At 41.7% G+C, this 11,776-nt stretch overlaps 1 protein-coding gene across 1 annotated transcript; it reads right to left on the bottom strand.

Annotated features, from left to right (window-relative positions):
* Window positions 1-4,640: 4,640 nt before the first annotated feature.
* DUSP21 (dual specificity phosphatase 21) lies at window positions 4,641-5,195 on the bottom strand. The gene has a single exon (XM_007121515.1). The coding sequence runs from the start codon at window positions 5,193-5,195 to the stop codon at window positions 4,641-4,643; it is 555 nt and encodes a 184-aa protein (XP_007121577.1).
* Between the last annotated feature and the right edge of the window lie 6,581 nt (window positions 5,196-11,776).

Here is an 11,776-nt window from a genome sequence, read left to right as displayed (position 1 = left end):
TATACCATATACCAAAATTAGTTTGGGATAGGTTTAAGTGTTACATGTCCCCCAGTGTAATAATTGATTGAGGCAAGTAATGCTAATATTACTGGATGAAAGAAACAGGATATTCACATGGTATAAAAGTATCACCCTACAGATTACTTGCTAGTTTTAAAGGCAGGTGTCTGGTGGTCACCACCTTAACTAAGTGATCAAATTAAGAATCATTGCTCATGGGACAAAGGGACGTTTGTGCCTCCTGTCATGATGTAACATGACAGCACCTCTGAAGTGTTCTAGGAAAAAAACTTAATCCAAATCTAATCAAACATCCAGACCTAATGTCCAGTTTAAAGAAAATGCAGGTGATAAAGGAACAAGCAAAACAATAACATGAGGAAATAATTGAACAAATCCAGAATGCTGGACATTGTACCACAAAATTGTTCTGGACTCATCATAAAGACAATGTCGTGGGAAAAAGAGTGGAAGCACTGTTCTAGATTAAAAGAAATACGATAATGAAATATAATGTGTGATCCTAATTGCATCCTGTTTGGGAAAGAAAAAAAAAATAGCTATAAAAGACATTTGGGGCATTAAGTCAGAAAATTTAAATATGGATTGATGGTAGAGAACTACTGTTAATTAATTGGCTTAGGTTTGATAATGATATCATCAGTATGTAGGAGAATGTCCTTATTCTTAGATGATGCATTTTGAAATATTCAAGGGTGAAGGGCCATGATATCTGCAACTTACTTTCAAATAAGTCAGAAAAAAAGTATTATATTGAGAGAGAAAGCACATATGACAAAAGGCTAACAATTGGTTAACATTTTTGGATGTTTGAAAATTTTCAAATTAAAAAATTAGGGGAAAAGGTTTAAAAGTGAAAAAAACATTAATGAGGAGAAAATAATAGTTAACGTTTTTATAATTATGCAATGGAGAAAACCTTTCAAGTATCATTCAGAAGCAAAAACGATTCAGTTAAAGACTCATAGATTTAACTACATACAAGTTTAAACTTTTGAATCACAAGCACCATAAACAAATGGCACGTGATAAACTGGGGAAAATATATGCAACGTATTTGACAAGGAAAGTTGACTATCCTTATTCTATATTTCAGGTCCTACAACTGAAAAGAAAAATAAAAGATTTACAATCTGATAGAAAATTGTCTAAGGGCATGAATAGATCATTCAAAAAGGAAGGAAAATGATGAGAAGATATGGAATACCTAGTATTTACATATTCACTACTGTTTGTTTGATGTTTCTCAGCCATTATCAGAGTCATCTGAGATGCTTGTTAAAAATGCAGCTTCCTGGGGCTTCCCTGGTGGTGCAGTGGTTAAGAATCCGCCTGCCAATGCAGGGGACATGGGTTCGAGCCCTGGTCCGGAAAGATCCCACGTGCCACAGAACAAATAAGGCCGTGTGCCACAACTACTGAAGCCCACACGCCCGGAGCCCGTGCTCCGCAGCAAGAGCAACAAGAGAAGCCCCTGCAATGAGAAGCCCGCGCACCGCAACGAAGAGTACCCCGGCTCGCCGCAAGGAAGACCCAAAGCAGCCAAAAATAAAATATAAATAAATAATTTTTTTTTTTTTAATGCAGCTTCCTGGGGAATTCCCTGGCGGTCCAGTGGTTAGGACTCTGTGCTCTCACTGCTGAATGCCCAGGTTCGATCCCTGGTGGGGGAACTAAATTCCCACAGGCTGCTTGGCGTGGCCAAAAACAAGGCAGCTTCCTGGAACTTACCTATTACCTACTGAAACGAAATTTGTGCCGCTGAGGCCCAGGTATCTGTATAATAAAAGAATCCCCAGGTGATTCGTATGTATACTATTTGGGAATCAAGGGTATGACTCAAATTTTTCCTTTCTTCAATCTACTTACCTTTGTCTCAAAAGAAATGCAAGAAAAGAGAACCCAGTGTGCATGTCACCTCCTCACTCCTGAGCTGTGTGCTGCCTCGGCAAATTCCTTAACCTCTTGGAACCTCTGATTTCTCAGAGGTTGAAAAGGCTTGAAACACTGTTGTAAAGTGCCCAGTACTGTGCTTGGCATATAACAGCTTCCTAATAAATGGTTGTTATGGGGTCATGCTGGAGTAGAATGAGCCCCCAACATGACTGGTGTCCTATAAGAAGAGGGAAATTTGGACACAGATATGCACAGAGGAAAGACAGATGTGAAGACACACTAGGGAATGTGGCCACACAGCCATGTGGCCACAGAAGCAGATACGGGAGTGATGCATCTACAAGCCAAAGAATGTCAAGGATTGCTGGCAACCACCAGAAGCTAGGAAGAGGCAAGGAAGGATTCCCCCCACCGCCGACCCCCTACCCCCGACAGTTTTCGGAGGGATCGTGGCCCTGCAGAGACCTCCATTTAGGATTCTGGCTTCCAGAACTGTGAGAAAATAAATTTCTGTTGTTTTAAGTCACCTAGTTTTTGGTATTTTCTTATAGCAGCCCCGAGGAAAGTAATACAAAGCCAAATATCCTTCACAGGTGAATGTAAAACAAACTGTGGTACATCCATACAATGGAGTACAACATGGGTAAATCACAAAGACTGAGAGAAACCGGTCACCAGAGGTTGCATCCTGTATGAGTCAATGAATGTGACATTCTGTTAAAGGCAAGTCTATAAGATGGAGAACCAATCAGTGTTTGACAGAGGTTAGGGTGGGGGCCAGAGTTTGACTACAAAGGGAAGACATGAGGGAAATTTTTGGAGTCATGGAACTGCTCTGTGTCCTGATTGTGGCAGTGGTTGCACAATGTACCCATTGGTAACAGTGATAGAACTGTATGTCCAAAGAAAGTTAATTTTATGGTGTGTTAATTTAGGTATTAAAAAAAATGAAAACACACGCACATATATATACCCAAACAAATTTCTTTTAAAAATGCTTGAAAAGAAATTTTCTTTCTGGGTTTCTGCCGGAAAGGCTGCTTTGTGGAGGATCTGCCACACTAGCCCTTGTGTTTTGTGAGCCTGGTCTTCTATCTGTAAAAGGAGAGGATCCATCTAGAGCAGAGGTTTTCATAATGTCCCCCACCCCCACTCCCCCAAATTGCATCCCTGGACACTCCTTTTGTGGAAGTGGGAGTGGAGATGGGTTTGGAGAGAAAGGGGTCTGGAACCTCAGGTCTGCATCAACCACAGTGGTTGTGCTCTTTGTCTCATATTGTTTACCTAGAGTAATTCTCGATTAGAATAGCTGCTCCCAAGCCAGAGCCAGATACCTGGGGATCTTGAACAATCCTGGATTCCAGGGCCTACTTCTGGGGCCCACTCATTCGTCCCTTTGGCAAGTGCCTTCACGGATCCTGGTGGAGCCCCAGGGTGCTGGCTCTAATGGTCAGTGATTATAAATAAGGCCTTTGGGTAGGGGACAGGGGGCCCTGGAATGATGTTTCTTGCTTTCACATGGATTAAATACAATGACACAATGGGAACGCTGAAAAGGCTCTAAATGTAGGCCTCCTCTGAGGTAGGGTCCAAAAGAACCTTAGACCATTTGTTTTTATAGACAAGATGATTTTTTAGAAGAGCGCTGTGTAGACAACAAAGGGCTGTATACAGATGGGGGAAAGGCCGCTGTGAGGATGGATGTGCTGACCCCCAACCAGCAGGGCTAAAGATTATCCTTAATAACAAGAGCAGCCCTTTCCTCTAAGCAGGAAACCATTCGCCTGCTAGGTTCCATGCTAAGGAATCTAATCCTCACAGCAACCCTGGGAGAGACAGGCTATCACTGTTTTGACAGGTAAGGAAATGGAGGCTCTGAGAGGCCCCAGTTACAATGGGAGGAGGTGACAGAGCCAGTCCTGGCCAGCAGCTCCAGCCTACCATGCCAAAGCCCATGAGAGCAAGGGAGGCCTTGTGTCAGGCGGGCTCTCTCTCTTAGCAAGTGCCCTGGAGAAGAGGATTAATGTTCCTTTTTCACAAAGGCTGGTGGGGATTGCTGAGGGCAACTCAAGACCTTGCCATTTAGTACAGCACTGGAAAAAATATTTTAAAACTTTATATAGTGGAATTGGTTTTTTTTTGAAAACTATTTAACATGTAAATCTAATCTAGAAAACCAGAGTTGGGTCACTGTGGTTGAAGGTGGGGTCAGGGGTGGCCTGAGGCTCCCCCAGGACTCCCAGAGAACCCCAAGAAGGCCACTTATCCAGTAGGTTGGCACTTACTGTAAGAAGCACGCAGCGGGTACCACGATGTCTAAGCTTCTGGCTTTGGATTGGGAAGAACCAGGTGGGATTGGGGCGCTGGGTTGGGGGGTGGGGGGGAGGAACGGCTGCGGGGGACTCACCCCTGGGTTAGTAGTCTGCTCCGGCAGTTCCCAGGGTTCAGGTCCATCTGAGCTGGGCACCACCTTCGGCACCCTCCTCTCTTGCCAGGCCGCAGCAGCCATGCCGTGCCGCTCACAGGATAAGAAACATTGTCACCATTTTACTTTTAATGAATTTTATTCTTTAAAGATAAGGCATACTAAGCTAAAAACTCCCCCCTCCCTTTTTGCTTGCCCTTCTAAAAGGTGGTTTCTAGTTCCTTTACCAACAAAAGTTCATCGTTCAATGTTGATATAGGATTTGCAGCAGATGTCAGAGGCTGACCAGGATGGCTCACATCGTCATCATCAAACAGACCTCTTTCTCGTAGATGTCTGGAATCATACCCACCGGGGAACTGATCATGTGAACGGTGTTCTTACTAAACAGCTTGAATTCATAATGGATAAGCTGTTCCCAAAAGCCGATGTTGGGCTGGATGATGGGGCGGCATGACTTGGTCCACGTGTAGGCGTCCAGCAGCGACATGGAGTGGTACTTCATGAGGTACGCGAGGCAGAGAGTGGCAGAGCGGCTCACCCCGGCGGCGCAGTGCAGCAGCGTTCGGCCCTGCTTCATTTCCACGCTGTGGATGTGATCTGCAATAGGGTCAAAAAAGTCGTAGAGGTGCGAGGTGGGAGCATCTACCACCGGCACGCGTACGTACTGGATGTCTTCAAAGAACGTGTTGTCCACCTCCGCCGACACGTTGATGACTGTCGTGATGTGGTTGGTAGACAGCATGAGTTCATTGTTCGCTGTCACCCCGCTGCTGATGTATAGACTGCTGGTTATCTGGGAGAGGCCATGGACAGCCTGAGCCAGGAGGGGACACGGGGGTGTTGTCATCAAGGCGACGGGACAGCGGTCTCTCCTGGCTGCTTCGGGGCACCGCTACCGGGAGCGAGCTCAGGAAGCAGCAGCTCGGTGGAGTCTCTTGGAGAGGGTCTGGGGGACAGTATACCGGTCACAGGTCACCACCCCGTCTCCACCCCCAACCCCACCCCCTCCACCCCCGCCGCCCTGCGCTGGAGTCACAGGCCCCTGGTTTCCATGGCAATGGCAGCTCGCTACAGGGAGGACTTGGCCGCAGAGCCGGGTCTTCAGAGAAACCCCAGATCTCTCTTCTTTTTATCTTTCTTCATAGTCATTTATTTTCCGAGCCCGAGTTCTTATCTGTCTTGATGTTTTAAAATGTTCTGTTACCAGATAGCTATTTTATGCTTCAGTTTTTGGATCACACTGAACTCAGTATCTATGAATGCTTCTATTTTATTGGTGTTGAAGAACAGGGCTTACACTTTTTCTACAAAGTAACAGTATCATATTTTTACACTGGGGCACAGCATTTGGCTCATGTGATATGCTAATCTTTATAAAACTGCGGCGAGATAGGGGTTTGGTTGGGCTTGGTGAGCTAGCCTGATACTTCTTTGTTGATTGTAGCCATAGAATTATGTTCCTGCTCAGAGACACATCAGGACTGTTTCTAAGGGAACATTGCTGATATATAGCCCTTTATCTATCATGAAGTTGGCCTGTGGTGAACAATTGTGACTAATTTAGCTGTGTCACTGTCCATTTGTGCATACAGCCCAAATGATTTATCACTTGATTCTACTTTATTACCTGAAACAACAGCTCAAATTTTCTTGTCTACTTTCTCCAAAAAGAATGCCCGCATGCTTTGTAAGCTACAAGTCATTTTGACTGCCACCAGTGGTTTCTAACCAGTAATGTTAAAAATTCTGGAGCCAGTCAATGCTACATCATAACTGGGCCAAAAATAGATTTTTAAAACGCTCCCTGAGATTTGCCTTTCCTCTCAGCTAAGATTTTTGTAGAATTTGACTGAAGATTCGAAACAACTATAACCTAAAACTAACAAATTCTTTCACAGAGCAGCTCAGAGACTCATCACTTCCCCATCACTCCTTGTCATTTTGGGGTTGTGTGCAAAGGTATGCTCCTTAAATTTTAAAAATGTAGTAAAATTAGGGACTTCCCTGGCAGTCCAGTGGTTAGGACTCAACGCTTTCACTACAGTGGCCCCGGGTTCAATCCCTGGTCAGGGAACTAAGATCCCACAAGCCGCGCAGCACAGCCAAAAAAAAAAAAAACCTATATATATATATATATATATATATATATATATATATATATATATATATATATATATATATATAGTAAAATTAACCAAAAAATTCCATACACTATTCTCAAAGACAAGCATGGCTCATATTAAATAGATTCATGTATTTTTCCAGCCAATATTCTGTGATGCCCTTTCATCTGAGGGATTTTTGGATGTCTTAAAACTCCACTGTAGGACTTCTCCTGGGTGGATGAGAAGATGTTTCCTCCTCCTAAGTTTGGAAATTGGTCACTTTCAGACTTTCACTTAACTCTACTTTTCCTTATTATTTAGGGGGAAACATGTACGAGGGACTTGCTGAAGAACACACTCTCTTCCTGCCACTGGGAAAAGACCCTGGGTGTCAAGAACTAGTTAACACTCAGATTTCTCAATTCAGTAGTCAAGGCCCTTTCCTCTCTGATCTAAGCCTGCCTTTCCGATCTCATTCATTCATTTATTCACCAAATTTTTATTAAGAATCTATTGTGTGTTAGGCATTTTCACGTATGTAAATCTTCAGTTCTGACCGAACAAATCAAACGTTCTTGGTAATTGCAACATATACATTCCTGCCACTCCTCTCCCTTGAGAAAACGCTCTTGCTCCTTCTTGCTTACTGAATCCTTTCCAAGCCTCAAGAATCAGCTCGATTAATTTTTTTAAAAAAGCATCAGCTGAGCATCCAGTCAGTGTCAGGTACAGTTCTAGCATTGTGTAGATCCAACACAACACACACAGGCCCAGATATCAAAGAGCTTACAGTTTAGTCAGAGAGATACATAATCATGAAAGAGTCCGGAAGAGAGGGTGATTCATTGTTTTATGTGCGTCTGTGCTAGGGGACCAGGGCAGCCAGGAAGGCTATCATGAAAGGCTTCACAGAAAACATGACCTGGAACAAAGCTTTTTGTTCATTTGTTTGTTTTTATTACTTATTCTGTCCAAGTTTTGGTTTTGAAAAATTTCAAACCTACAGCAAAGGTGAATAGAATAATGAGCACCTGTGTACCCTTCACCTGTAATTTCTCTATTGTCAACACTTGCCATCGCATTTCCTTTGTCTCTCTATTTAGATATACAAACACACATATTTATCTGTTTACTTGTTTCTTTTTGCTGAACCATTGCTAACTGCAGATATAGCAACACTTTAGCCCTTTCAACGTGTCCTAAGAACAAGGACACTCTCCTCCGTAACCACAATACAATGACTGTACTCAGGAAATTTAACATTGACCCACCTTTATTATCTAATATATAATCCATATTCAAAATTCACCAGTCCTCTAAATAATGTTATTTGTAGCTGTTTTTTCCCCTTTGATCCAGGATGGAATCAAGGATCACACATTGCATTTAGTTGTTATGCTTCTTGAGCATCTTTTAATTTTGGAACCATTTCTGAGCCTTTTGTTTTGCTTTGGTCTTTCCTGGCCACTGACATTTTTGAAGAGTTCAGGCCAGTTTTGCAGAAAATCTTTCCATTTGGAAGTGTTTGTTCCTTCAGGATTAGATTCAGGTGAACTATTTTTGACAAGAATAGTATCAGATTGCATCATTCATTGGGGGCATATGATGTCTGTTTGTCCCATTAATGATGATGATAAATTTGACCACCAGGTTAAGGTGGCATTAGCTAGGTTTCTACATGGTAAAGGTAACTTTTCCTCTTTGTAATTAATAAAGAATATGTAGGGTGGTACTTTGAGTTTCTGGGACTATCTTTGGAATAGGACTTTGAAGGATGAATAGGAGTTTTCCAGGCAGATAAGAAGGGGGGAGCATTTTACACTGGAAGAGAAGTATGTGCAAAGGCACAAGGGTGTGAAATGGTGTCAGGAGGGCAGGGAACAACAACTCAGAATTACTAGAGCAGACAGAGTGACGCAGAAGTGATAGGTGGAATGGCTATAGGAGCGGCAACAGAGATCACAGAGGACTTTGCAACAGGAACTTGGGCTTCATCCCATAGGCCATGGTGGCACACTGGAGTATTTTATGCAGAGAAATGGCAAAACAATGAATTTTTAGGAAGCTCACTTACAGCTATGTGGGTGGATTTGTGGAGCAGAAGGTGCAGTGGTGAGAAAGGCAACACTTGAGGGAGTGAGAGCTATTGCAATAGTCTAGGTGAGCAATGGTACACCCATTGCAGACTCTTTTCTGCCATGGAAGCTGGATCAAATCCAAATATAGTTCACCTCCTCAAGTGTACACATAGGCCAGGCTACATAAGAGAATGGAATATCAAACTTCCTGTGGGTCAGTGTCTGGAGAGCTTGGTGTTTTGGGGGGCAGACAGTGAAGACAAGAGGCAGAGAATGTAGGTAATATGTTCACATTGAAGGGTGGTGGTGGTGAGAAAACCTAAAAGAGTATGGGATGAGGGCACAGGAGATCTAGTAGCTAAAAGGAGTTGCATGTTATATTGTCCGATGGACAGATAGGATAGGTAGTCCCCAGCAGAAAGCTCTAAGGCAGAGGTGGGAGTTGGCTTCCCTGAGTAGTGAGAGTTGTATGTTAATTCCATTTCCCATTCTCAACTGCGGCTGAGTCAGTTACACCACTGTATACAGCTAGCAGCAAGCCAGCTTCCTAGGACTCACTGCTGGGCTCAGTTTGGTCCTTAGTTTCTGGATGGTGAAGGGAGACAGATGGATATGAATGTGGAACTCTTTAAATAACACTCTCCAGTCCAGAATACAGATATTATGAGAAAATGATTGTGACTTATTTGTTAGGTGAAAAAAACTAGTTTATAAAAAAGTAGTACCTTTTTTGTAAAGGTTAAATATATACATATGTATATTTACCATATATATGTGTGTATATATATATATATATATCACATGTATATTAAATACGTATTAGTGAATCCTGTTTGTGAAATATTAGGTATCAAAAGCTGCCCTAGGTATATATAGAGTAAGAATTTCACAAATGTCAGGTATTATTTGATATTATATTTGAGTGGTGGGATTAAAGGGAATTATTCTTTTCTTTTTGTGCTTGCCTGTATTTTCAAATTTTCTAAAATAATTTGTGTTATTTTTATAATTAGAAAAAAATGAATCAAAATGTATTTAGACCTCATCAACAGATACCTTTTTTTTGGCCTAAAAAATTAGCAAAGGTGAAAAACTGCTAATACTTCATGGTGACAGAATTCAGAGAAATGAGCACTCTCCTACATCACCAGCGTCTGAGATGGGGAGTAGCAACGCCAGCCAAACCACGTGGTGGTTAGGATGTAGAGCAAAGAAAACTCTATGCCCCAGCAATTCCAGCCCAGGTAGAAACTCTTGCTCAGTAAACGCAAGATGATATTTACAAGAATAATTATTGCAATGTTGTTTATAACAGTGAAAAAATGGAGACAATATAAATGTCTACCAAGAAGAAAATGAAAATTTGACTGCATAGTCATATAATGAATACCATAGAAACAGCTATGAAAACAAATGAACTACAGCTACGTGTGTAAAGTTGGATAAGCCTCAAAAGTATAATGTTATTCCAAAAGAGCAAGTTGCAGGAGAAAATTTGCAGCAAGAAGTTTAAAAGCAAGTAGAACAGTACCATACACTGTTTACGCTTGCATATACCTATAAATGCATATATACATATATATATGCATACATATGTAAGTTAAAAACCCACATGTGACTGAGAAACACCAAATTGAGGATAGTGATTCCTCCAGCGAAAGAATTGGACCTGGGTGCGTGAGATAGGGTGTTTCAATATGTCTTAATACTTTATTTTGCTAAGAAGATAGATCTGAAGCAAACATGACAAAACATTAAGGTCTGACAAACTGGATGTTGGGTACCCAGGTATTTCTTATCATATTCAGCAGACTTTAGGATTGCTTGAAGTATTTCATAATAAAAGCGAATGGGGAAAAATGCACGTGTGCTTTGAACTAGCAATTTCCCTACTGGTAATTTATTTATTTATTCTAAGGAAATCCTCACAAATGTGTGCAGAGATTTACCTACCAATATGTTAGTATTGTAAGTGTTATTTACAATATAAAAAACTGGAGAAAACCTAATCTAGGAATAAGGCCTTGTGTAACTAGATTATGAAATCTTGGTAAGGTAAAATATAATGCAGCTCTTAAAATGACTACCTAGAAGAATATTTATTCTCGTGGAGATATTTCATACTATTTCGTTAATAGAAAATACTATAAAGTAGTTTGATCTCAATAAAACTAAGTAATATTTTTTTTACCTATATATGTGGATTCATACATAGAGAGAAGCAAAGAAGAATATACACAAAAATGTCCACAATCATTATCTCTGAGCAGTGTTATTGCAGGTGCTTTTTATTTTCTGGATGGATCAACCATGTATATAATAGATATGTAATAGTTTTATAATTTGAAAAATTATATATTTTAAAAAGAGAATAATAAAATGGTTTTGGTGAGAGATAACATGGAATGGGACAAAAAAGCAGCAGCTGCAGGATGAAGAAGAGACAAAATCAAGAGTGATTTAGAAGGTATAATTGACAAGATTTTCTAACAGATTAAGAAGGGAGGGGGAAGGGAGGAATATCATGATGACTTGGTGCTTTCTGACTTGGACGACTGCGCAGCCAAAGAGATCGTTCCCTGAAGTAGGAAATGCATGAGGTGGATTAGATTCTTCCTGAAAGATGAACAGGAGTACAGTTTGGAGCGGGATGAGATTGACAGGCCCGAAGACTAGCATTCACAGTGTGGGGCTCCTATCCTGCATCCATTCCTTCCTGTCTGCTCCTCAAGCAGAGCCGTAATGTTCAGGTACTTGCCCCTCTCTACACAACCATATGCTTCAAGGGAAACTTCTCCCGTTCCCAGTTTCTAGAGTGGCAAGGTGAGCATTCTGATCATTCTAAGCCAGTTGTACAAATCTATTCCTCTTGCCAATGACTGGTTTAGGGATGGGCAACTTACCAGACTCTGGCAAATGATATGCTAGTGCAACCGTGCACTTCAGTTTGGGACTTGAACCCACAGGCCAGGACTCGAACCCAGCCAAAACCCAGATTGGGACTTGAACCCATGGTCTTTTAATTAGAATCACTAACCTGGCATCTGGACTTTCAGAGGTAGGGTTCTTTATACCTCGCACAGAAGGAATTCAGGGAGAGGCAAGAAGTAGACTTATTAACATAGGACACTTGTAAGGGATACAAGCAGGCTGACAAGGTGCTCTGCCCTAAGAATTAAGTGGGCTACATTTTTATAGTTAAAGGAAAGTGGGGCAGGGGCGGGGGAAGACCGCCTTCTTCCTCA

This window comes from Physeter macrocephalus, chromosome 21, assembly GCF_002837175.3.
Source record: "Physeter macrocephalus isolate SW-GA chromosome 21, ASM283717v5, whole genome shotgun sequence".
Lineage (NCBI taxonomy): Eukaryota > Metazoa > Chordata > Mammalia > Artiodactyla > Physeteridae > Physeter > Physeter macrocephalus.
This window is presented reverse-complemented; position numbering and strand designations above follow the sequence as displayed.